We start from the raw sequence: 27,650 nt of genomic DNA on the forward strand, positions 1-27,650 counted from the left end.
TATTTTTAAGAGTAGTTAAATTCATCCTCTAGCCTTTCCTACTAATTATATGGAAAATGCTATTTCAGTGAATGGATATAAACCCCATTAAATGTCCAGTCATAATTTACTTCACTTTTCTTTTGCTGGCTACAAATAATGCTGGCAGGACTTGCCCACGCTTCTCTGGAATTCCTATTTTTCCTTAATTTCCCAAAATGAAATTAACTGGGTAAAAAATGATTTCTTGCAAAGGTTGCCAAAATGCTTTCCAAAAGGGTTACACTAATTTATTCATTCCTTTTGCTACACAAACTGTGCCAACTGTATGCTGTTTTATCAACTCAAGTTGTCGCTTAAAAGCATTCATTAAGTTAATAAGTGTAAGTGACACTTTGTTAGTGTTTCAATTTACATTTATTAGGCTGTAATCTCACTTGTCCATCCACTCTGTCCTCTTACACAGAGAAACTTGCCGTGGCCTGTGTCCACACTGACATCCCTCACAGCTCTCCCTCCAGCTGTTTTCAGCTGTGTCAGCACAGGGTCCTCATGTGTAGGCTGCGTGATTTCAGGCAAGTTACTTAACCTTTCTTTGCCTCCTTTTCCTCCTTACTACTTAGTAATAACCCTCTGGCTTAGTCCTGAATTTTGGAGGATTAACCCAGGTAATTTGTTTCTAATAATTACTTACAGTATACTACATATAACAAGTAAAACAGACATGCTGTAAAATAAACTTATGGTTACCCCCACCCCCACTCTGCCTTAGCTTCTTTTCCTTGTTTTCATTGCACATGTTTCTAATGGACTCTGTTCATCTTTTTCATTATTTTTCCAACCACTTCTACTTTGGAAAGCTCCCATCTCTCAAAGGAACTAGCAAATCTAATATTCTCTCTTTTGCTTTTTTTTTTTCCTCTAAGATTTGACCTTTTCTATTTAACTCTAAAATATCTGCAGTTTTCTGGAAAGGGAACACGGCACAGCTCCAACAGTTCCCCTCACTGATCTGCTGACTCCTTCATCACAAAGCTGCACCCTCGGCCTTCTTCCCCTTCGCTCTCAGTGTTGGAAAATGTCCTGTTTAGTCAATGGCCCATGCATAGTAGCCACGGAATGACAAAACTCAGACACACGGCTACCCACCGGCCCATCCTCTTGAGTCCACACAGGAAAGGGACCCAAGGGCTGGAAGGGAAGTTTGCACCCAGCTCCAGGTGGTAGAAGTCTAGGGCCTCCTTCTCATGGGATTCCAAGGACTTGGCCACTTGCGGGGACACTGGGAGCAGGGTCAGCATCGTTCCCACCAAACTACCATGAGCCCATTAATGCAGAAGAACACACGTAATCCACCAGGAATGCTACGCTTTCAACGAAGCTTTGCCTGGGGTTTCAGCTGCTAATGGGAAACAGGCAAAGCCCAGTACGCTATATGGTATGCTGCAGGAGGAGGGAAGGCGGGCACATGGCCCAGAAGCACCTCAGCAGGCTTCTTTACCTGGCCACAGTGAACGAGTCCGCCGGCAGGAGACGAGCAAGCCGGATGAAGACGTGATTGAGGGATGGACAGAAGCCGCACCACTGTGCGTAATACAGCAGCAAGACGTCCTGAGGAAAGGGGAAGGGAGTCATTACACACAGAAAACGGCCGCCCCTCACCTCCTCACTGCACCAACAATCCAGCAGGCTTTCAATACATGCTGCTGCCCAAGCAGAAATTGCTGCAAATACAATGCCATCTTTAGCTCTCCCCAGTTAAGTGCTTTGTAAGGGCAATTCATGCACGTTCCAGGGTCACGTGGGTCATCGTCTCAACATTAGAGAGTGATTGCCCAGCCCAGCAGTGACAGCTCTGGGGGCTGATCAAGACAGGTGGCTGGACCTGGGCCTCTCTGGCAAAACCCCTTTACCTGTTTTTGGAGGACTACTTCCCAAAAGGTATCAGTTGTCACTTCAGTGATTAGATGCTGAGAAGGGAACTGGGCAGAGTCACTTCCAATGAGATGCCTTTTCAAAGGACTGTAGAGGACGCTGAAGTTGTGAATAAAAGACTCTAAAAATAAAGAGAAAATGAGATCAACTCTCCTTTCCAGGTACAAGGAGAGTAGCTGGCCTACTTTAAACTCCACATTCGAAAATCTGGGATGACCACCCAGGCCCACATTTTTAGCACTCCACCTCTGGGCGACGCTGCCCTAGGGTGTGAGGGGAAGGCTTCCATAGCGCTAGGCCCCGTGGAAGTGGATGCTTCAATCCTACTGCTCTCTTATCTGGAGGGTCCACATCCACACACCCATCCCTGCCAACTGGGCCTCTGTCATCCCACGCCACAGAGGGCTCAGCACACCTACGAGTGCTGGAGCTGCACAGACCATGGGTGAAGGGAAGGTGCAGCTCCTTCACTGACTTGAGGACACGGAGCGAGGCTCCGCTTTATTAACATTCTCCAAGAGTCTTCTGTAAATCTCTTTTCTAAGTGTACTTTTGCAAAGTCAAACTCAATTCTCTGCGGTGGAAAAGTATGTAAATGAAGTCCACAGGGCATCAAAACAGCAAAGTGGAGGCAGTGTGGCAGCCTGCCCACAGGGCCCCCTGCCCTCGGGGCTCTCTGGCTGCTGGGAGGCAGCACTGTGAGCATCACTTCCTTTCCTCTCCTCTAACTCCCTCCTTCTGTGGTCCTAATGCACACAAAATGTCCAGCACAAGCAGCAGAATGAGGAGGATGTGAAGACGGTCTCGCATTCAGGATCAGCGGCGCAGCAGCACGTGGCTGGCCACACTTTTCAAACAGGCAACCAAGAATCAGCTGCTAACCTGACTGAAACCTAGGGCAGCTGACCTATCTGAACCAAGAATCCAATTGATTACTTCAGATCACCTGTGCCTCAAAGGGAACTCATTGGGAACTTCTGAAATGCTTGAGTGTTACTAAACAGAATTCAGGAAAATCCAAAAAACACTTGGGGAAAAACAACATGTTTGTTTCATTCTAAGAAAACCCAATATACAACAATGCCTTCAGAAAACATGAATTAGGAGTCATTTTCAAAGAACATGGCCTTCCTGAAGTGCCTGGCCTCAAGGGTTCCTACAGCACTGGGAGTCCCTGGGTGTGTGCTGCATTTTCTCACACAGAACAGCGACCCTGGCATTCACAGACATGTCTAAAGTCAGACCCGGCCTCACCTGCCGCGATACAGGACGGCTGCCTCGGGCTCTGCCCCTACTACAGCTTTACACACCAAACAACTTGAAAAAAGTTTCCTTTCTGACCAGATTCCTCCTGCTCCATTTGGCAAACACACTCTCCCCTGTCTCCAGTGAGGCTGAACTAACAAGGGTTTTGAATTCTGCTTCCTTGAGTTGAGTGCTATCAGTCGACATGGATGTCAGCAAAGCCCTGGGAACCGGATGGTGCGGGTCAGCTCTGCCACCAAGCCTTGGGGGCAAGTTCTCGGGCACCTCTCCAGGAGCAAGCCTTCGCCCCCCCACCGCCAAAGCGGTTTTAGCTGCTTTGCAACTGGACATTTTTCCACTGCACCTGCCACTAGTCTGTCACGACATAGGCACCTCATGGTCACAGCAGCAACATTCCTCAACAGGTGGTCAAACAGTAGCAGCACAAGTCATGTCTGGGCCCTCATATTCACGCACTGAGACCATGAGGCGGAAAGGACGGCACGGCTGCCGTAGTCTGACCCAGGAATGCTGCTCTCGCCAGGCCCAGGGGTTCACTGGCCTCCAGTTCCTGAGCCAGTAGCACTCGCTGGCTCTCTACCGCCCTGACCATTAAGAGAGCCCAGACCACCCACAGCCACAGGCTCTCCCTAACAAAGAGGAGAGAACTACCATCTTTAGGTTGGACTCTTAGCCCATAGGCTAAAATAACCTTATCTGAAATGTGGAGTTACAAGTTTCTGTTCCACTCAATTAGCAAAACTAGCCTCTTAACATTGTGCAGATTTAAACTGGAACTTTTTGAATGGGCTACAGGGGTAGTTGCTGTGGCTCTGAGCGGCAGCCCCCATGCCGAGTCCCTGCTACCCCATCAGCTCCCCATCAGCTCCCTGCTTATGTGTCTGAGAAGCAGGGGATGACAGTCCCAGAGGCTGGGACCTTGCCATACACGTGGGAGACCCCGATGGAGCTCCTGGCTTCAGTCTGGCCTCTGCCCAGCTACTGTGGGCATTTAGAAAAGTTCATCAGCACACGGAAGATCTCTGTCTCTGTTACTCTGTCTTTCCAATTAAACAAGTAAATCCTAAAGTAAAATGATCTGCAGGTAGCAGGCATTTCAGCCAGAGGTTAAAATGCACGCACCCAAATTTGAGCGCTTGGGTTTCACTCCTGGCTTCTCCTAACTGCACCTTCTTCCCACTGCAGACCGTGGGAGGCAGTGGTGATGGCTCAGGCACTTGGGTTCCCAGTGGGAGACTTGGACTGCATTCCTGGCTCCTGGCTCCAGCCCAGCCACTGCAGGCATGTGGGTAATGAGCCAATAGATGGAGCGTTCTTTCCCCTCCTCCTCCTCCTCTTGCTGAGTGTCTGCTTCTCAAATTAAGGAAAACAAACAAAAGAAATCCCCTGAGCTTCAGAGGTGACATCACTCCGGTGACCGACAATCAAAGTTACCTCTCTGAAGTTAAGCTGAACGCATTAGGCCTGGGGAAGGAAACTGCCTACAGTACCTAGGGTGAGCTTCAGGACAGCTTGTTCTGGATCCAAGATATAATGAGACTCTTCTTTCACATCAACAATTGTGGCAAACTCCTTCACCCGTGTGGAGCTCGGAGCGCCCAGCCTCTCTGCATACAACCAGAAAAGGTTGGAATCCAAAAGGTACATGTTGAGGGTCTTGTTGGTTCTGCAGCTCAGGCCTGTGAAGTCCGAGCCGGGCGAGGCCACGTCAGGGAAGGGAAAGCTTTTCTCCTCAATGTGAGGAACGGAGCTCGAGACAGTAACCTCACATTTCTTCTCCAGGGAAGAATATGGAAGGGCCGGGGTTTCAAAGACACCCCCTTGTTCAGACTCCATGAAGCTCGCCAGGCCCCTGGGGATCGTCCTGCAACATGCAGTGTAGTAGCTGAAAGGGCTGTAGGAAGTTAAAAAATTGCTGCACTCGATGCTCTCCGACGCCACATGATAAAAGGCCTGTTCCTTGAGGTAGAACGAATCCAGAGCGGCAGCTATCTCGAAGAAACTGCACTGCGGCATGCTCACCGAGCTGGGCCGCACACCCCCGGCACTCTGATTGACACACAGCTCGCAGATGTTGTGGGTCCTGGACAAGGCGTGTCCTGGGGGCAGCACCACAGTGTTGCAGCAGGGGGAGGCCACAATCAGCGGGGGGTCCGCGAGCGGGGCCTGTGGGGCGGGAGCTAGGGACTCCAACACGGGAGTGTCGACCCGCCGCAGGTGCTGCAGGAGGCGTTCCACCACGTGGTCCCCGTGACAGTTGTGGTACTCCAAGGCTACTTCGGTGATCTGTAACAGAGCAGAGCCAGTAAGCTGCAGGGGAAGATCCTGCTCTCTCGGCACAGGGACCAGGCAGGAGGATGTCTACCCCTCCAACCTGTCACTATGCACAAGTAATGAAAGTGTCTAGAAGAGTGACACCAGGAAGATGTGGGTAAACGAGGCCCCCAGGCTAGGAATAGAGCCTGAAGCCTCCCGGGTCAGTGCCCTCCTCCCTGCCATCATGGTTCACATTCACCAGGAAGTCTAGACATTCCTTGGGCAGTTCCTGAGTAGTGACAGTCTCTGACAACACACACGGCTCCAAGCAGCCTCACACCTCACAGGAGGCCACAAACCCAGCCCGAGCAAAGCAATGCGCTTCCCACACCTCTTCCTCCTCCTCTTCCCTGGAGAATAACACCATTATGTGAGAAACTGGCGACACCTCACCTGCTTCCCAGCCCCACTGCACCTCTGACACAGCCAGCTCTGACATCAGCATGGTTCAACAGCCAACACCCCGGCCCTGCCCCAGTCCTCCCAGCCACAGCCACAGCCACAGCCCCCACGCAATCACTAGAGATCAGTCATTTTCTCTCCCTAACTCAACTGCATCTCCACACTCCACCTGTTTTTAAAACTATGAGTGTGGGGCCCAGCGCAATAGCATAGTGGTTAAAGTCCTCGCCTTGAATGCACCAGGATCCCATATGGATGCCAGTTCTAATCCCGATGGCTTCACTTCCCATCCAGCTCCCTGCTTGTGGCCTGGGAAAGCAGTTGAGGACGGCCCAAAGCTTTGGGACACTGCACCAGTGTGGGAGACCCTGAAGAGCTCCTGGCTTCGGATCAGTGCAGCATCGGCCGTTGTGGTCACTTCGGGAGTGAACCATCGGACGGAAGATCTTCCTCTGTGTCTCTCCTCCTCTCTGTATATCTGCCTTTCCAATAAAAATAAAATAAAATCTTAAAAAAAAAAAAAAAAAAACTACGAGTGTGAGTGATGCTTCTAAAGCAAAGGACACACTCAGGAGGCTAAGCTGCCTAGAAGATCTTCATGCAATGTCACCCCTTCCAGAGGCCAGGCACCGATACTCAGGGTCCAGGTAGCACTTCTGGAGCATCTGGGAGGACTGACCTCCGCTCCTCCAGTGGCCCTGACACCCTTCCCAGTCTCATGAGCCTCTCTTCCCAACAACGACGACATTCTTCTGTCCCTGCAGCCCAGCCTGGCACCAGGAACACAGCACATGCCGTAAACCCCGGAAAGCCAAGCACTCTCACTCACCTTGCCTGTACAGCTGCTTTCCCGCAGTGTTTTAGCAGCTACCATTAACATCCTACCCCATCTCTAAACTGGGCATATGTCCCCATCCATCCCCCTCACCCCCCAGTTTCAAGACAGAAAGGACTAAGTTAACATTTCAAAGGCATTTATTTTCTAAACATGCTAAATCCTAGAGCAACTAGATAAAGGATGCCAAGTTTATAAAAGTAGGGGTGCACATGGCACACAGAACTACTTAATCAGCGCAACTCTAACTTATTAAGTTTTGTAACACTCATAGTATTAATTCAAAACATATGTAACTACACAGAAAAATAAACTGTTTATGGGGTCAGTATTGCGGTGGTGCAAAAAACTGCCAGCTATGGCATCAGCATCCCATCTGGATGCAGGCTGGAGTCCTGGTTGCTCCACTTCCAATCCAGCTCTCTGCTAACACACCTGGATGAGTACTAGAAGATGCACCAAGAACAAGCTCCTGGCTTCAGCCTGGCCCGGCTTCAACCCCTGTGGACATTTAGTGAGTGAATAAACAAATGGAAGAGCTCTGCATCTCTCCACCTCTCTGTTTATGTTGCCTTCCAAATAAATAAAACACATACAGTTTCAAGATTTTGTTTATTCTTTTTGAAAACTCAGATTTACATAGAGAAGGAGAGACAGAGAGAAAGATCCTCCATCCACTGGCTTACTCCCCAAGTAGCTGCAACAGCTGGAGCTGAGCTGATCCAAAGCCAGGAGTCAGCATCCTCTTCTGGGTCTCCCATGCAAGTGCAGGGTCCTAAGGTTTTGGGCTGTCCTTCATTTCCCTCCCATGCCACAAGCTGGAAGGGAAAATGAGCAGACAGGACATAAACTAGCACCCACATGGGATCCTGGAGTAGAGCGTGCAAGGCAAGGGCTTTAACCACTAGACCCAAATAAATTTTTCAAAAAAGATTTACTTATTTTTATTGGAAAGTCAGATTTACAGAGAGAAGCAGAGACAGAGAGGAAGATCTTTCATCTGCTGGTTCACTTTCCAGGCCAGAATTGAACGAATCCAAAGTTAGGAGCCAAGAGCTTCTTCTGGGTCTCCCACACGTGTGCAGGGTCCCAAGGTTTTGGCCTGTCCTCGACTGCTTTCCCAGGCCACAAGCGGGGAGCTGGATGGGAAGTGAAACAGCTGGGACATAAACCAGGGCCTATATGGGATTTCGGTGAGTACAAGGCAAGAATTTAGTCCCTAAGCCACGACATCAGGCATGATAAAAAAAAATCTTCACAAAAAGAATGGTTTGAATAGTTTTTGACATTAAAAAGGCACTTTATGTGACACGTAGTGTTTCAAACTTTTTTATATCCCCTTGGCACACTAAAACCTCAGTAGTTTTCAGATGCAGCTCCGAAAGAAGCACACTGTGCCAAGGAAGGCAAGCTGACATGGTCACCCAGGGTCCAGCTGTCCACTGCCACAGCCAGGCACTGCTTGATGTGCAAAGACACAACATAAGTTAATGCTCCCACCCCACTCCCCAACACCGGAAGGCCCCCAGACCCACCACCATCTTTTACAGAGTCCAAGTCGGAATGCCTTAGCCACATCACAGAGAACAAAATTTCTCAAAGATCTTTCCTCATTATTTCATGTGAACATTGTGATACTGCTAAGGACGGGAAGTCGCACCTTTCTCCTATGAATACGTCAAAACACACCATGCTGTGTATCTGACTTGACGCCGGAATTCACTTCACCAGCACTGCCAAGGCACACTTGGCAAATGACTTCAAACGCTGTGTGGACACTCCTTTCTACTTTCTCTAATAGGAAAACTTGTGAGACTGAACCCAAGAACCATGCCTCTGTGAACAGCAACCAACCCAACCAGAGACCCTGTACAGCTGGGGTGAGCACCGCCTGACTGGCCAGCCCAAGACACACAGAGTGAGATGGCAAGATCCCTGCGGCAGAGTGAGAGCAGAGAACCTCGAGGGCTCTCCAGGCACAGGTGTCTGAGGCCTGTGCTGCCATGGGGACCTGTGCTCAGCTTGGCGGATTTTACAGAGAGGTCTTCCATCTGCTGCTTCACTCCCCAAATGGCCACAGACAGCAGAGCTGAGTGATCCAAAGCCAGGAGTCAAGAAGCAGTAGCTTCTGGGGCTCCCATGTGGGTGCAGGGGCCCAAGGACTTGAACTATCCTCCACTGATTTCGCAGGCCACAAGGAGGGGGCTGGATCAGTAGTGGAATAGCCAGGACACGAACCTTTCGTGGGATGCCTCACCGGATGTCAGCACTAACAGGCAGAGGATGAGCACCTTATGCCACCATTCCAGCCCTGACCACAGTTCACGTCAGGTTGGCACCCTCCACATGCCCCATCAGCACAGTTTCAAATGTTTCTGCCTGGCTTGCCCACAACCCTCACTCTACAATGACCTCTCTTTGTAACAAGGTCAACCTCAATTCTGCCCCAGTCAGAGCTAAGATGATGACAGAAAAACAAAGCTGCTTTCACGTCTGTCACAGCCAAGGCAATGGGTCATGGTTTGCCTTGTGAAGTCACATCTGGCCCGCCTACCCCCACTGAGTCACTCTATCTAAACACAGCCCCTACCTTCCATCCCTGCTTCCAAGTACTCTCACGGGAGCGCTCAGCTTTAGTGCTGGGGACACTGCCATGGCAACAGTCACTCTCGAGGCCCTCGGGAACTACCAATGACCTGTTCATCAGCTCCTGCTGTGGACCACAAACCTGGGGCCTGTCCTCTACTGGACACCTAAACCTGCAGCAACTTTACCTTATGTTCCTGTAAGCCCACCAAGCCCAGCTGCCTCAGACACTCCCTGCCTAGATCCTTGTCTCCTTGGATGGCACTCTTTGCGTTCCTCCCAGCCCTGATCGAGGCCTGCAGCTGGCCTGCCTCTGTCCTGCAGGACGGGCAGAAACTCCCTGTCATTAAAGCCCTTGGAAGTAGGGACCATGACTGCTGCACACACTAAGTCTCGCCCAGAGCTCTCAAGCACAGCACCCAGTAAAACAGACCTGAAACAAAGAGGAAATGTGCTGGATCAAGGCGCTGCTTGCCCTAGCCACATGCTAAGAGCAGCTATCAGTTTTCATCCATCTCAACTGCATGCAGAGAGACCCTACCTGCCACACAGGGACACTGGGTGTCCTGGGAAAGGAGCTATGTGCAAGCTGTGCTGTGTCGTGGCATGGCAAGATGCCACCTGCTAGGCCAGCATCCATATGGGCACCGATTCTTGTTCTAGCTGTTTCATTTATTATCCAATTCCCTGTTAATGGCCTAAAAAAGGTAGTGGTAGATGGAGCTAGTGCTTGGGCCCCTGCCACCCATGTGGAAGATTTGGAAGAAGCTCCCGGCTTCAGGGTGGTTCCACCCAAGCTCTGTGGCCATGTGGAAGTGAAAGAGCCAACAGAAGCTCTCTCTGTATATATATATAAGTTTTTCAAGTGAATAAAAAAATCTTACAAAAAAAAAAAGGCAGCTTTTGGTAGGTAATCCAACCCCTAAATCTGTGGGCAAAGGAACCACAATCTTTTCCAGGACCCTTGCATGCCCAAGGCAGGTAAGCCAGAATGCTCCAGAAAGAAAGCAGGTGAAGTTAAAACCTCCCCCTAAAGAAATGGTGTTTACTCCTTCTAGCTCTCCCTCGTCACAGGAGAAGAAACAAAATTATCTCCTTCCTCTCTCTTCCTCTAAGCCAAGACAGCAGTGTCTGTTCACAATGTCCCAGGCAGAGAGAAAGACTTTCACAGGCAGGCTCCAGAGCAGCCACGTGTGACAGTCCCTCCAGGCAGTGGCACAGGCCAGCGCTGTGGGGCAGACAACAGCAGCATCTGTGTGGCCAGGCCTGTGGCTCGCTGGCTGGCTGCAAGTGGTGCGAGCCAATTAAGGGATCCTTGAGGGAAAGAAAAAAGTGAAACCCTCAGTAAATCCAATTTAGCAATCCCAGGCTCTCTCTGCTGATTGTTATTGCTCCCTCTTAAGTGTCTCCAAATGGTCTGTGTATAAAATAAACGCACACCCAGAGAGCAAGAAGCATAAAGAGCAGGAGGGAGGGGCTTCCTGGGAACCCTGCAGCTCCCTGACACAGCAGTCAGGGAAACAAAGTGTCCCATGTCACAGCTGCTGAGCTCTTTCTTGCTGTCTCCAGCACAGCCAGGGCAGCCATCGGGCCCAACCCCCAGGACAGTGGCATCTCCCAGGCCACACTGACCATCTCGGCCCTTGTCTGGAGCAGCCCCTGTGGCTCCTGGCCTGGGTATGGGCCCCTGCTCGTTGCAAGAGGAGGAAAAAGCAGACTGCCACCAGGCACAGCTGCTAGAGCAGGCAACTCTGCAGCCTGAGTCCAGGAGGCGGGTCCACCACAGGTTCTCACCTCATTGATTAAAGGATGACTCTCGGCTAAAGGGTTAAAAGGTATGAAGAGAAAAAGTGCTGGTCCTTTCTTCAGCTCGTTATTCAGCAGGAGGCTCTTGCCTCCATGCGGCCGCAGCCATCGGAAGAGTGTCTCCTGGTTTTCTGAGGCCCATTTGTAGATGTTCTCAGCTGTGTAGTTCACAACCTCCCGAGGAAAGACCTGTGAAAGACAAGGGCATAAGGCTGAACGCAAGCCACGTGAAGCAGGGCAGCATCACAGTGCCCTGGCGGCGTCCTCTCCTGGGGCTGCCAAAGCCCACATGGCCACAGACCTGTCTACCAAAACCTACTTGCTTCTCCCTGCCTGTGGGGAGGCTGCAGCCCCTACCACCCTGTCCACAGAAGCAACAGAATGCTCTTGAGCCTTTGTAAAACGACCAAGGAACAGACATTACAGGATTAAGGTTCAGGAAGAGCCTTCCTTTGGTCCCACAGTGGCAGAAATGAGGCCTCCGTGAGGAGGAGGCTAGGTTTCACTCACATCCTAAGGATGAGGTGAACATCTGAGTGGGGACCCCATAAAATACATGCAGGAACCAATGATCAGCCTCACTTGGCACAAGGCCACATATCTTGCATACAGATTTTATGTATATCAAGGCATACGGATTTTATGTATATCAAGAAAGTAACATTTAGCCTTTTTTGCTTTTTCTGTAACAATCTATATATAAAACTGCTTTTGAAATTCCAATGACAGAGATCACTGGTTTTAGAGAGAACTTCCAAAGAGGTGTTTTTGGGGAGTTTCACCAAATGAGACCCTCACATTCCCCCACAGTGAGGGCTAACAAGGCCTCACCATGAAGATGTTCCCAACTATTGCTTTGGTAAAGACTGGTATCTGATAAAAGGAATCCACCACTAACCCAACCAACCTCAAACAACAGCCAACACCAGCAGCAAACCTCATACACTTTCCAGTGTCATTTTATTCCTGTTATAAATCTCCTTTATACCCTCTGCTATAAATACACACAGTATATGTAGGCTGCAAAACAAGCTAAAAATGAAGGGTGTCAGAAAGTGATGGCCAGCAAAGCAGATGAAGCCTAAAGAAGTCTGGCAGGCACAAGGAGGGGGAGCAGGGAAGCAGGCCCAGCAGCGACTCTCAAAGGGAGACGTCAGAAAAACAGACTCTAACACCTTAATAAATACTTCTATTTAGAAAATACAAAATGCATCTGCCTTTGGGAATGTAAACTGCTAAGAAATAAAGTACAGCATCGGGGGTGCTAGTGACACGCAGGGGTCAGGCACTGGCAAGCCAGGGCTGCCCCCGGGCACTGATGGTACCCTGGGAGGCACAGGACTGCCCCTGAGCTAAGGGGACCAAGTCTTAAAGGGTTGGGTACACTGGGGTCCAGGGACACTGACCTGTACAACTGACACAGTCACTGGCATTGGAGACAGAAAATACTTCCAGAAAATACACTCTCAGTGACGTGACCAAGATAGCAGCAATAAACAGAGCAGAAGTACAGGACACAGGACACGGGTCAAAGGCTTAGAAGTTGCTGAGTTGAGGGTGTTCAACCAAAAAAGCAAAGGAAGTCAGAGAATGAGGGTGACAACGGACAAGGCAGGCTCTGTGGGACAAGAAGCCATCCACTTCTCACTGTGACTTGCCAAGAACTTCAAAACCCCGCTCCATGAGCGAAGAAGAAGAGCCTGTCATAGCTCTATTTAGGTCATAAATGAACAAAGAACATTACCCAGCAGACACTTAACCTCTGGGACATGAGCCCAAACAACTGCCCAGCAGAGGAACTGCAAACTCACCCAGGAAGGAAAACTAGCAAGGCTGAGCCAACCTCTAAGCACAAGAACCGAGAATGTCTATGTGTTAGATCACAGGCCCCGCACAGTGTGAGCTCGCAGGTGGGGCTGTGGGAGCTCTCAGAGCACACAGAAAATGTGGGCACATTCCTAGGGAGTAGCCACTGACTCGACCCAATTCTCGGAGGACCCTGTGACCTGCACAAGGGTAAGACTGCACTAAAATAAACGTGATTTCAAGATACTTACAAGCGATGTGTTGAAATGTCTATGTAAATACACACTTCCAGAGTGTACTAAGGATACCAGTTTCGCAAGATGCTTATTTGTGATAACCCCAAATCGTACTGTTCCTAGGTAATCTGAAACAGAAAATTTTCCTTTATTAAAGAAAAGGCCTAGGCCTTAGAACCACCACAAAACCCAATGATCAAGTCTTGCTGCACGAACCCCAGAAGCAGAGCCCTGGACAAAGAAGGAAGGAGCAGAAGGCAGTCTCCTCCTGGAACAGGTTTCGGCCATCAAATGCCACAAGGCCCTCCTGACAGTACTGTCCCTGACAATCACCTCGGGTGGGGTGTCCAGTGGGTCCTCCTGGGATGCTCTGACCTGTCCCCCGGCTCACTAGGCATAGCCGAGAGTGGAGGACAGGCTACTCTGACAGCACGCTGCCCATGGCTGGCTCCTCCACCTCACTCCGCTCAGCTCCACCTGTCCTAAGAAGCCTTTCCTGGCTGCCTGCAGTCTGCGAAGGCTCCTTCCCCTCGGGCTCTCCCTTCACCACTGCCCTATTTTTATAGCACATATTACTGTCTACATGATCTTACTCGTTACTGAGATTTTCTTTGGTTTCACTTCCTCTTCAGAATGTGAGTTCCATGAAATTAGGACTTATTTACAGATGGCACTGCAGTGCCCAAATCCTTATTATGACCACATCAACAAGACTCATTAAACGAAAGAAATCCAGCAAATACAAAGAACTCATACAAATAAACAAGAAAAAGAAAATGGGCAAATCACAGAAAAAGAAATATACAAGGCTAGTAACTACAAGGAAATATATTCAACCTCACTATTACAGAGGGAAACAAGTTAAAATAGCCTTTTTAACTCTCAACTGCCCTTAAGACGTAGGAAAGATCAAGAATGAATGACCAACAGATTGATGAGTGCTCTGATGCAAGGCTGGAGCCAACACAACAGCTTCCCCCAGCGACAGCACTAAGGCTGGACACTGCCCCCAATCCGGCTGAGCAGCCATGTATGTGTGTCAGTCACCACATGCAAAGGCATTCAGCAAGAAGTCAGTAACAAGGAGGTAGGGCTGTCGACACAGAAGTGGATCTTCAACACATCCATGAGTGAAAAAGCATACAAAAGACAATCAATTACACTTTCTCATGTTTAAAAAAAAATTCACAATGGTCAACCACTATTTTTTGTCCTATATGCACATGAGCTTAGAAACATAAAAGGATAATGAAATCAGCTTGATGCTGTAGACAGATCAAAGACAACGCTATCCTTATGTCTGAGGCTTTCACTTTTCCTTGGAGCACCTAATAACATAACCCTTGTGACATAACGATATGTATTATTAATGGAGCGTGGACCAGACAGTGTAGGGAAGAGCACATTCCTGTCCCCATCCCCATCACACGAAGCTTTCAATTCCTCTCCAGTCCCACCGCTCAGCACGGGCAGCCTCCCCCAATACAAGGAGTGGCTGACAACAGGTCCCTTCTGCCATGGAGGTTGCTTGGTACTACAAACCCAGTAACTTGAAAAAGGCAGGAAAGAAGAAATGCAGGCAGAGTAAGTTGGAAATGAGACAGCCTGCTTTTTCACAGGGGAATGCGACCAGGGGGAGCAGGACTGGGGAGGTGTGGTGTGACTACTGGGGTCACGGGAAGGTTCTGGAAATCCTGCCTGCTCCAGAACCAGACAAAGGAAATCTACTGACAAACAGGGAACCCAAGGCAGAATACAAGCACTACCCAACAGACCTCGCCACACAGCCCCTGAAGGGGGAGCCCTCGGGGACAGGGTGGAGAAACACTAGGGTCTGTGACCACCCACTGCAAACTCAGGGCCAAAATACAGGACACTCCTCAGGAAGGATGCATTATGAAGAACATCGTGGATTTCAAAACCTGCTTACCAAAGATAAACTCATCTTTCAATTTCATTTTCCACAAGCCTTTTGAAGTACTCTGACAAGCAAGCAATTTTAAGATGATTAACTCATTTACTTCTTTGTAAGTAAATATAGCACACGTAGCTATGCAAAGGTTTTCCCTGCTGCAATAAGCACTTACATGTTAAAAGGGGGAGGTTCAAATGAACCCTGTGGTATTAGACTAGGATCAGGGACAATATGCATAAACATATGGTTTTATTTTTAAGTTTATTTATTTATTTGAAAGGCTGTGTAACAGAAAGACAGTCTTCCATCCACTGGTTGGTTCACTTCCCAAATGGCTGCAACAGCCAAGGGCTGGGCCAGGCTCAAGCCAGCAGTCAAGAATTCTATCCAGGTCTCCCACATAGATGGCAGGGACCCAAACATTCGGGCCATCTACTGCTGCCTTGCCAAGCTCATCAGAAGCAAGCTGGATAGGAAAGAAAGCAGCTGGGACTTGAACTGGCACTCCAATATGGGATGTCTATGCCACAGGCAGAAGCTTAACCCCTATTCCATATCACTGGTTCCAAACTTAGGGTTTTTAATATCCACACAGATGACAGACACGGAGACAAAGGAGGATATAAACATGTGTGTGTCCTAGTCTGTTTGCTAGTGCACCTAGCAGTGACGCTGACCTGAACCAAAGCACACACCATACCACCAGAACTTAGTTTCTTTTTTTTTTTTTAATGATTTTTTTATTTGAAAATCAGAGTTACAGGAAAAGAGAGAGGGAAAAAGAGAGGGAGAGATTTTCCATCTGCTGGTTCACTCCCCCTCCCCAGATGGCCACAATGGCCAGGGCTGGGACAGACTGAAGTCAGGAGCTCCTTTCAAGTGTCCTATATGGGTAAAGAGACCCGAGCATTTGAACTACTTGCACTGCTTTTTCCAGGCAATTAGTAGGGAGCTGGATTGGGAGTGGATCAGCTAGAATACAAACCGACACTTATGTGGGATGCTGGCATTGTAAGCAGTAGCTTTGTGTGCTATATGCCACAACACTTGCCCCAGCACTCAGTTCCTAAAGAAAAGAATCAGGCTCTTGGAACAGAAGTTGATCCAGAGGTGGGAGAGGGAAAGTCTACATCGAGCCTGAAATATCTCACTGTGTCAGAACAAGAAGTCGTAACTGGCTTGGCCCAGGGACACAAGATTTAACCCAGGGTGCTCCTAATGGTAAAGCAGGAACAACCTGACCAAAATGATAACCTACGACAGTATCCTGAGTAGAGCAAACAGCCCTGTCTCCACCCGACACCAGTAACTGGGAGGTCTGCTCTTCTCTACAGGAGAGTTCCTCAGCAACGAAGAACAAGCGAAACACCATCACCCCTGAGCAGGACAGCAGGGCTGCCACAGGCAAGGCCGACTGCAGTGCTCAAGTCAGGGGCAAGAGCCTGGGGACAGAGCTGCAGTTACAAAGCATCTTAATTCCTTACATGTATGTCAGTATTTAAAGATAGATATTTATCTGTGTATTAAGTCAGAGTTTAGAGACACAGGGAGAGACAGAGAGATCTTTTGTCCGCTGGTTCATTCCTCAGATGGCTCTGAAGCCAGGAGTCAGGAACTTCATCTGGGTCTCCCATGTGGGTGACGGGGGCTCAAACATGTAGGTCATCTTCTATGTTCCCAGGCACATGAGCAGGGAGCTGGATTGAAAGTGAAGTAGCCAGGATACAAACTGGTGCCCACATGGGATGCCCATGCCACAGGTGGTGGCTTTACCAGCTACGTCACAGTGCTGCCCACCCCCATCACTTTCTAAAAATATTTATTTATTTACTCAGGAAGTTAAAGTTAGAGACAGAGAGGGGAAGGCAGATGGAGAGCCCCAATGTATCCATTAACCACAAAGGAAAAGACAGTCACTTCCCAGTGGAGAGAGCCAGCACTGAGCACCTTCACCCCATGACCAGGGGAGACACCCTGCCGCCACACACCCTTGATAAGAAATACCGCAAAGGACACACTTCTGTGGTCTTCTTGCCCAAGATGCTTAAACCCATTTTAACCACAAGACATCAGATGACCAAATCGAGCAGTTTTAAGTATCAGCCAGTATTCTTCAAGAGCGTCAAGGCCAAGCAAAGACAGAGGAATTGCCACAGATTGGAGGAGGCGCAGGAGAAAAGCTGTGAGGCGGGACCCAGGACTGGATGCAAGTGCAAACACTGGCATCCTGTGATCAAGGACTGGCATCCTGTGATCAAGGACTGCCGTTCGGCTCCAGGACAGAACCCAAGGTCCTGTACTTGACAAGCCCGCCACAACAAATGCGAGAAGCTGGGAGAAGGCAGACAATTAGGGAATGTTCTTCAATTCCTGCAAATTCTTGGTAAGTATAAAGTTAGAATAAGATTCTGAAAACATTTTTTTTTTAAGTTGTATACCATTTAATGTGTGAGTTCAGTTCCTAAAGCTGCGAGAAGAAAAAGCAGGAGCTTAGAGAAGTCAGGAACTGAAAGAACCAGACCAACATTCCCCAGAGAAGCAAGGCTCATGTGATGTCAAACAGAAGAGAAGCAGCGAGCCAGGAACCTTCCTGCTAGACTGCCAGAGCAAAGGGACAGGAAGGGACAGCTGACTCCAAGGCTGACAGAGGCCTCTCAAAATTCAGTTTAACTACCTCATTAAGAACAGCCAATAGAGCCCGACACAGTAGCCTAGTGACTAAAGTCCTCGCCTTGCATGCACTGGGATTCCATATGGGCACCGGTTCTAATCCCAGCCACCCAGCTTCCCATCCAGCTCCCTGCTTGTGGACTGGGAAAGCAGCTGAAGATGGTCCAAAGCGTTGGGATCCTGCACCAGCATGGGAGACCCGGAAGAAGATCCTGGTTTCTGGCTTTGGATCAGCTCAGTTCCAGCCATTGCAGCCACCTGGGAATAAACCAGCAGATGGAAGATCTTCCTGTCTATCCTCCTCTCTGTGTATCTCTTTCAAATAAATAAATGAATAAAAAGAACAGAAAGCAGGCCTGTAGAGAACGCACTCCAACACCTTACAGCTCCGGAACTTCATTTTTCCCACATGGGGAAGCTCACAATATCACACCTGCACTGACGTTCCTGCAGAGTGTGGAAATCTTGCAGGAGGCAGCAGCTGTAATTGCACTCAGATTAGCACAGGGAGTTTATGGTGGAAGACTCACCCAAGAAAACAATATTTTTTAAAATACATGTTCAGAGCATTCTCCGTTAAGCAGGGCTTACTCTAAAAGAGTCTGCTACTTGTGAAACTTTTTTTTTCTTAAAGTATTAAGACTCCAAAATTTCAATTATAAATTTTTTTTAAAATTTCTTTCTTTATTGAAAAGGCAGATAGAGATCTTCATCTGCTGGCTTACTCCTAGCAGCAGGGCTGGACCAGGCCAAAGCCAGGAGCTCAGAACTCAATCCAGGTTTCTCCCACTGGTGGCAGGAACTCATCATCTGCCAATAGGACCTGCATTAGTGGGAAGCTGAATTTGGGAGAGGAGGCAGGATTTAAATCAGTACTCCAATATGAGGTGCAGGAATCTGGCATAGCACTTAAGATGACAAACACGTGCCCCTGATTACGAACTTTGAATAAGTTAAATAATTAAATATAAACTGAGAATCATACTTCCTTTGTTCTGCCAAAAAAGATAACAATAATGTTACCTAATAACAGTAACAAAAATGCTAATAACAATAAATGCTAGTGACCTCTGTTAGCCTGGTAACTGGCTTGTTTCAGATATTCATCAACCAAAAGGTGACAACTAGTGTCAAAGGGGACTGCAAGATGCAGTTAGGTCTGGAAAGAACCTCTACATAAAGAATTAATTTTTAAGCAGTTTGTGCAGCTGCTCACGGAGGCAACCAAAGGACAGGTCCTGTGGCCCTCACTGTTTGGAAGGGAGGGAGGAAGCCTGGCTAGCCCCCCGCCTACTACAAAGGCAATACCTGCGGCTGGCCCTTAGCTGTGTGGGGTTAAGCCACGGGGCTTGGGCCACCAGCATCCTACACAGGGGTGCCTGGGATTGAGTTCTGCCTCTGCTTGCAAACCAGATTCCAGTTCATGTCCTTCAAAGGTAGCACATGACAGTCTGAGCACAGAGTCCCACAGAGAAGTCCAGGTGGAGCCCAGCCCCAGCTAACTGCCAGGCTTTTCTCTGCTTTCCACACCTCCACATGTACACTGCAGCCGCCCTGCTGAGGCCCTCCACACAGCCCTGTCACCATGTGCCTGGTGGCATCCCCAAGGATGCAGGGCAACGGAAGGGCCTCAAGGTCCAGCCAGGCTCCTCAACCATCTACCCAGACTCTCAGCTTTGCAGCAAGGGTTTGCTGCTGCTGCTGTGTAGGGCTTTTCTTGCATAATGTTTTAATAACAAACTATTTTATTTCGCTTCATATAGTTTGTCTTAAATACAACTTTAAATGTTAAAGCTTCAGTCAGAGCCATGAAACATCAGCAAACCAAGATGTTACAACTCTGAAACAATGCAAGAAAATGAAAGTTTACTTTTCATTAGGAAACAGAGTTGTTCCCCAACCCCTTATGTTTATTTTCAGTTATCTTTATCTCCTTGAAAGGCAGAATGACAGAAAGAGAGAGAGGTCTTCCACCTGCTGGGGTCACTCCCCAAATGGTTACAATCCTTGCGTGCTGCCTCCCAGGATGCACTGGGAGAAAGCAGGGTCAGAGGCGGAACAGGCAGCACGGAAGCCAGCTTCCTGTATGGGAGACGGCATCCTAGGTAGTGGCTTAACCCGCCCCGCCACAACTTCTGCCCTAAGATTGACTTCACTTATGCTTTAAAGTCAATAAAGCCTGCTTGGAAGCAGAAGCCACCCAACTCACAGCAGCTACACCAGGACTCCACTCTGACACAGAATCTCAACCGCTCCTCCCCAGGACAGCAGACGGGTCTTGCAATGAGGCCTCGGCCACCTAGAAAAGGGCCGCCCCAAGCCAGGTGGGACTACTGGTCACTGGAAATAAGAACAAGAAGGCACTGCTTTTATATAACTTGGACTAACTCAAAACTGTTTAAATGCTTTTTAAATTTTATTTTGATTTGTTTGAAAGGGAGATACAGAGAACAGAGATTTTCGTTGGTTTTAATGACAGGACCTGTTAACTGCTGCCTGCCAGGGTGCACACTGGCAGAAAGTCAGAATCAGAAGTGGGAGCAACCAGGACTTGGATCAGGCACCTGGATACAGATGTGAGCACCTCAGGAAGCTAGATCTAAACCACTGCACCAAATGCCCGGCGCTGATGTCCACTTCAAAATGACATGTGACTCAGGGGAAAATTTAAATGATGTGGGTATATAAGCCACTTTTACAACTATAAGTTTTATAAAATCTAAACACAGAACAAGTAGTTCCAATGAAAACCAAACTTGAGGGTATGATAGCCTAGTGGCTAAAATCCTCACCTTGCATATGCTGGGATCCCATACGGGCGCCGGTTCTAATCCCGGCAGCTCCACTTCCCATCAGCTTCCTGCTTGTGGCCTGGGAAAGCAGTTGAGGACGGCCCAAAGCCGTGGGACCCTGCACCTGTATAGGAGACCCAGAAGAAGCTCCTGGCTCCTGGCTTCGGATTGGTTTAGCTCCGGCTGTTGCAGCCACTTGGGGAATGACCCAGAGGATGAAAGATCTTTGTTTTTCCTTCTCTCTGTAAATCTGACTTTCCAATAAAAATAAATAAATCTATGGACCCAGCATGGTGGCCTAGCAGCTAAAGTCCTCACCTTGAACACACCAGGATACTGTGTGCACCCCAGTTCTAATCCTGGCAGGCCTGCTTCTCATCCAGCTCCCTGCTTGTGGTCTGGGAAAGCAGTTGAGGACGGCCCAAAGCCTTGGGACCCTGCACCCATTTGGGAGACCCAGAAGAGCTCCTGGCTTTGGATCGGCGTAGCTCTGGCGATTGCAGTCACTTGGTGAGTGAACCACTGGATGGAAGATCTTCCTCTCTGTATCTCCTCCTCTCTCTCTATGCATATATCTAATTTGAATAAAAATAAACAAATCAAAATAAATAAATCTCTTAAAAATAAAAAAAAAAACCTAATTTGAACTGAGATGCACTATTAAGTGTGAAAGTATAAAGCACTTTGCAAAGACTTGGTTCAAAAACAAAAATATAAAATACCTCAACAATTTTCATACTGCTCACATGTTGAAATGATAGTAATTTGGATATACTGGATTAAATAAAACACACTATTATACTGATTCCACCTGTTCATTTTAATGTTTTCCATAACAATTAGAACACTGAAAATCAACTGAGTGGCTCCTATCATACCTGCACTGGATTGCGTCAGGGTAGTTAGCAGTGGGGAGAAAACAAGACTCATTTCTCAGGACACTGTAATCACAAACCAGCAAGCAGGTCTTAACAGTGGGCAACTACCTAGGAAGAATACATAAGAAGGTATTTCTTAAGTGGTTTTTTTCCATGCAAACCTCTTCAACAGCACAGATTTTTAAAAGGTATTTCGTCCTCCCCCCCCAAAAAGGGGAGCTCTAGACTTTGCAACTCTACCCAGACTGAGCTTCTACAACCTAATGCTCAGGGCAGGAGCTTGGCACATCTGCCTAGGGCTGCTGCTGGGATGCCTCCATTCCCTATCCGAGTGCCTGACCTGGAGCCCCAGCTCTGCCTCTGGCCCAGCTTCTGGCTCCCACGCACTGGGGTGCACATGAGCAGGAAGCTGGAACCCCAGGTGGAGCGGGACTGGAACTCAGGTATGCACAGATGGGATGCAGGCCACCCAGGTAGCATCTACCCTGCTCCAGATGTCCACCTCATTGCTCAAATGTTTTCAATCTGCAACTGGCTGAATCTGCAGACGCAGAAACCAACTGTACAAATATTTTCCAAAAGGTACTCCTAAGAAAATGAGTGCTACAAGGAACTTTGTCAACTAAATTTAGGAATTCCCAAAGGAGGCTACGAGGCAGTGGAAACATTAACTTTAGTTAATAGCTGAGCACATTCTCAAGGTGATATTTAAGTACCCTATGAATATCAGCACAGTTCATCAGTACTCCAGTGTCAGAAGACAATGGCAAGGACAAGTGAGAATGGCCCAGGCAGGGCTTCACGCAGTCTTGCTGCGAGGGACTCCCACACACTGGACTATGGAGCCTGAAGGGCCAGACACGACAAGTATCCTGCAAAATCCTACAGTCACTCACCCACATGTTAGCTATCATCATGGCCAAACTGAGTGTTAAGAATTGTAGCAGCATGAAAACAACAACAAATAAAACCTGGGCCTAATAACAGTAAATACTACCTGAGTGAGCCAGATCCTCTGCTCTGAGAGAGACTCAAGCAACTCTACAAACAGAGAAGCAACTATAGCGCTCCACAGGAAAGGCAGGGAAGGACAGGGCCTGCTGGTGGTCATGTCACATAACCTGTGCAGGTGCTTTCATTAAAACAGACAGACTACTTACCTGAGAGGCTCGCTTTCCAAAATAGGTCCTACAGACTTTGTCATTTTTCTCACACTAATTATTTCACACTTACAAGCATTTAAACTTATCTCTACTTTCCCCAAATTTACAGAAAGAGAAACTCAAATGCAGAAACATGTAACATTCTGTTTCAAGTTCAGTAGCCCAATCAGGGGCAGAAGAGCATGAGGACCAGACAAGGCTGCCTTCCAGGCCACTGCTTTTCACACGCAGGGGCTGCCATGCACCACTTTTGGAACGTAGATGAAAAATAAAATCAAAATGTGTCACAACTGTTCTCTTTTTAAAAAGTCACTGAATCATACCAGAAAATAACAATGTTTTGACAGAATACTTTTTCATAGCAGAAAACTGATTGTAAGAGCACAAAGAAAAAAATATGTATATCAAGTTAGCAAGTTAAAAATACGACCTCTCCAACAAATCGTCTTCCGGCCCAACAATAAAAAAAGCCTGTCTGTCGCATCAACTGGTTCCGCGGGCCGGGGCTCTGCAGGCTGGGAGGAGTGGGGGCGTGCAGAGAGCTGGGCTCTTTCGGGCTCTTGGAACACGCCAGTCTGCCAGCCACAATTCATCAGCCACACTTTGAACTGATTCAACACTAACGAGAAACCTGTAAGACCTGCTATACAAAATTAAAAGGCAGGTTTGAGGAAATGAATAATCATGCTATGATCTCAGAAAGGAAGCTAAACGTTATAGACACGCAATTACCTTCCAGTCAATGCATACATTTAATATAATCACAACCAAAATCCAGTCAAATGCCCAGATAAATATTAAGCAATATGTCCCAAAAAATAAATGAATAAAATAAGAACTAGGGGCCAGCGTTACAGAGTAACAGGTAAAGCTGCTGTCTGTGGTGCCAGCATCCCCACATGGGTGCCAGTTCGAATCCCAGCTGCTCCACTTCTGATTCAGCTCCCCACTAATGAGCCTGAGAAAACAGTGGGGGATGCTCTGGCTGTTGTGGCCACTTGGGGTATGAATTAGCAGATGGAAGATCTCTGTTCCTCCCTCTCTAACTCTGCTTTTCAAGTAAATAAACAGCCAAAAAAGAACTAGAGGAAACAGAATCCAGGCTTTGTCAGGTAATAACTTACAAAGCAAAAGCTTAAATTATATTTAGTCATATAAAATACAGACAATGAGACAATGTATTTTCTGATAAAGGCATCCTCCTGATGAGGGAGGAATGAAGTATCACTGTCCCTGGAGCAGGGGGAAAACCAACTGTGATCAAAAGTTTCAAGTCTGGTATTCCCAAGCACTGCATAATTTTCAAATTTAGAAAAGAAAGAAACTAACTTGTCATCAAATTTTCAGAGAAATATGAATCAAGAAAAAGAACCAGATATTTCAGTTGCATGAAAAGATAAAACTGGCATACAACAAGTAATACAGGTTAAACAGAGCAGGAAAGTAGCAGAAAAAAAACAACAGAGGGTTCCTATTCGTACCACAGAACAGGTGGATACCTGTCAATGGACAGAGCAGCACCAAGGCCGAGAGGCCAGCAGGTGAAGGACCCGGGAACTGAGACAGAGTCCAACCCAGGGAGACGCATCAGCATTGCAGCGCTGAGGCAGGACGCGCCCTCCTTTCCTTACCTGTGTAAAGACGGCAGCCCTTGGACAAGCAGGCCTCAACAGTAAAGCAGACAGAACCAGAGCTTTGAACTCAACCCTGGCGTTCCTCGGGGCAGGAAGAGGGCTCCCCTCAGCATACCCAACAAGCCTGTCAGGCTATACTCTCAAGCTATCTGTAAGTTCACAGCCAGCCAGTTTCCAGAAACAAATGCAGAACTTGGAGCACGCCCTGTTGTTTCTAAGATGACAGGATAGGCCTGTGAGCCAGGACACTGGCTTTTACCTCAACCACCTCAACACACCGTCACTTCAACCTTTTAGAGCCAGATGCCACCTGTGCCAAATGCCCTCAGTGCCACCTTCTAAAGCCAAACACTTCGCAGGGCTCAGTCTGTGCACACTGTAACCTGAACACGATGGTGACCCAGAATCTAGGCTGGAAACTGTACCACCCAATGCTGCTGCAAGCATGCGGTTCCCACTGCACAGCTGCTATGAACATCAAGGATAACATCATTTGATCTCAAGGTCCAAGAAAGCCAATGGGAAAGAAACCCAGACACCCAAAGTAAGATTTATTTTAGGTATTCTTTCACAGTGCTCCCATTATGAGAAATCTTCATTCCAAATCTGTTTTCTTCCAAAAAGTGGCTCATTAAACTTCAACGGGAATTTAGAAGAAGAAATAAAATTAGAACAGATCCCAACTCCTACAAACCTGCATAGACAAGTCTGGGATTTTATAAAAGCCAAGCAGAAACACAGGAGAAAGAAGAAAAGCAGGGAAGGCAGATGAGACCACATTATGCTAACTTCCTGTACTCAGCCGTCAAAATCAGGGTCAGGCTCAAGGAGGCTCACATGGTACTTCTCATTTCTAACTTCTTATCCACCCTCCTTTCTGCTTAAAGAATGGGGATAAAAGGCTACTACTCTGTTGCATTTGAAAAGATTTTTCCAAAAAGGAGTGCCATTATAGAAACCTCTGCATGAAAACATCACGGAAGATGAGTGAGTTATTCCTTATTAGCACGGCACAGAAGCGGATGAAAACCAATCAAAGAAAACATCTTCCCATGATCTTGACAGATCCTCTTTAGTTCGGCAGCCTCCACGCTGCCATCATTTCATGAATTATGAACAACTTTGAATAGTCCTGTCACATGCGATCTCGGGGGGGGCGGGGGTTTCGTTAATTTTTAATTTCCCATGAGAGGTACAGGGTAGACACTGTGGCTGCCTCCTGTGATGTCCACTTCTCATCTCGGAGACTGTGATCAATTTTGGCCTTCGCCTCTGCTTCCGATCCAACTCCCTGCTAACGTGCCCAAGAAACAGCAGATGGTGGCTCAAGTACTTGAGCCCTGGATGGAGCGTTTGACCTAGTCCTGGTTGTTGGCAGCATCTGGAAAAAGAGCTAGAACATGGAAAATCTCTGTCTTTCTTTTTTTTTTTTTATAAAGATTTATTCATTTTATTACAGCCAGATATACACAGAGGAGGAGAGACAGAGAGGAAGATCTTCCGTCCGATGATTCACTCCCCAAGTGAGCCACAACAGGCCGGTACGCGCCAATCCAATGCCGGGAACCTGGAACCTCTTCCGGGTCTCCCACGCGGGTGCAGGGTCCCAATGCATTGGGCCGTCCTCAACTGCTTTCCCAGGTCACAAGCAGGGAGCTGGATGGGAAGTGGAGCTGCCGGGATTAAAACCGGCGCCCATATGGGATCCCGGGGCTTTCAAGGCGAGGACTTAAGCCGCTAGGCCACGCCGCTGGGCCCTCTGTCTTTCAAATAAAGAGTTATTTTTTAAATAAGAGGTATGTTTATAAGTGTGCAAATTTTGAAATTCAGGCAAATGAGAACTCTTCCAAACATATAATGAAAAAAACAATACATCAATTTCAATTCTTCTATACCAAAATAAACATCTTTTAACTTCCATTTTCCACTAACTTTTTTTTTAAAAAAGATGTATTTTATTTATGTGAAAGGCAGAATCACAGAGAGTGGAAGAAACAGAGAGAGAGGTCTTCCATCCCCTACATGGGCCCAACAATCAGGGCTGGGTCAGGTCAAAACCAGAAGTCAGATTGCCCAGTTTTCCACAAACCTTTTGAAGTTTCTTTGCAACTGTTATATGTCTTAATGGCATATATTTCTAACGCAAAAATAAAAACAAAAACAAAACAAAACAAAAAATCAAACCTACCAAAAAAAAAAAAAACCGCAGCAATCTGATTCCCAGTAATAAGCAGATGATAACATATTTCTGATTGGTCTACGGGGGAAGATGATATGGTCATTAATTTGGTAGCTCATTTTGCAAATAATGACTGAGCCCCTGCGACAAGCCAAGCATTGGAGAAAAGCACTGAATAGGTTCTTATCCTGAGAGCCAGGTACCTGGGGAAGAGGACATTTTAAAAGCCAACTGTGTCAAGTGCCACGAAAGAAACCCAATTAAACTGGAGGAGGTCAGTTACTCAATGGAGAAGTTAGCTCCCCCTGGAGGATGAACAACAGTATGACAGGAAGAAGGCAAAGTGGGTACCTATGAGGCCTCCACAGGGCTAGTCCATCTGTGCAGAGACCAAGGAGACGGAGAAAGTGCACAGAAGAAAACTGAGACCCAGCAGCCCTGGAAATCACAACTGACAGAGCACAGAACAGCGTGGAGAAACAGGTAGGAAACACTGAGCTTAAAAGTAGGATGCCAGGGCCCAGCATGGTAGCCTAGTGGCTATAAGTTCCCACCTTGCATGCACTGGGATCCCAAATGGGCACCGGCTGCTGTATTTCCCGTCCAGCTCCCTGCTTGTGGCCTACGAAAGCGGTAGAGCATGGCCCAAGGCCTTGGGACCTGGTACCCATATAGGAGACCCGGAAGAAGCTCCTGGCTTCGGATTGGCTCAGCTCTGGCCATTCAGGCTACTTAGGGAGTGAACTAGCAGATGGAAGATCTTTCTCTCTGTCTCTCCTTCACTCTGTAAATCTTATTTTCCAATAAAAAAATACATAAATCTTAAAAAAAAAGAAAAAGTAGGATGTCAAATAATGACACAGCTAAATAAAATAGACAGGGCCCGGTGCAGTGGCCTAGCTGCTAAAGTCCTCTCCTTGAATGTGCCAGGATCCTGTACGGGTGCCAGTTCTAATCCTGGCAGCTCCATTTCCCATCCAGCTCTTTGCTTGTGGCCTCAGAAAGCCTGGGGACGCTGCACCCACATGGGAGATCTGGAAGAGCTCCTGGCTTTGGATTGATGTGGCACCGGCCGTTGCGGTCACTTGGGGAGTGAATCATTGGATGGAAGATATTTCTATCTCTCCTCCTCTCTGTATATCTGACTATGTAACAAAAATAAATAAATCTTTAAAAATAAATAAATAAATAAAAACACCAAATGGATTCAAGAAGAGTAAAACTAGCAGTAGGCTTATGTTGTCATGCGATG

At 47.7% G+C, this 27,650-nt stretch overlaps 1 protein-coding gene across 3 annotated transcripts in view; it reads right to left on the reverse strand.

Moving 5' to 3' along the window:
• The window catches only part of TXNDC11 (thioredoxin domain containing 11), a 55,161-nt gene that overhangs the window by 5,977 nt on the left and 21,534 nt on the right, over window positions 1-27,650 (reverse strand). For 2 of the 3 annotated variants that reach the window (XM_004586762.4, XM_058681009.1), the window contains 5 exons: window positions 13,183-13,295; window positions 11,114-11,314; window positions 4,671-5,466; window positions 1,893-2,035; window positions 1,481-1,590 (listed from right to left, as the gene is read on the reverse strand). In XM_004586762.4, coding sequence (XP_004586819.2) covers window positions 1,481-1,590; window positions 1,893-2,035; window positions 4,671-5,466; window positions 11,114-11,314; window positions 13,183-13,295 — 1,363 coding nt within the window. Of the gene's footprint in view, window positions 1-1,480; window positions 1,591-1,892; window positions 2,036-4,670; window positions 5,467-11,113; window positions 11,315-13,182; window positions 13,296-21,422; window positions 21,531-27,650 lie in introns of all 3 variants that reach the window. The other variant, XM_058681010.1, reaches the window with a different exon arrangement.

Source organism: Ochotona princeps, chromosome 24 (genome assembly GCF_030435755.1).
Source record: "Ochotona princeps isolate mOchPri1 chromosome 24, mOchPri1.hap1, whole genome shotgun sequence".
NCBI lineage: Eukaryota > Metazoa > Chordata > Mammalia > Lagomorpha > Ochotonidae > Ochotona > Ochotona princeps.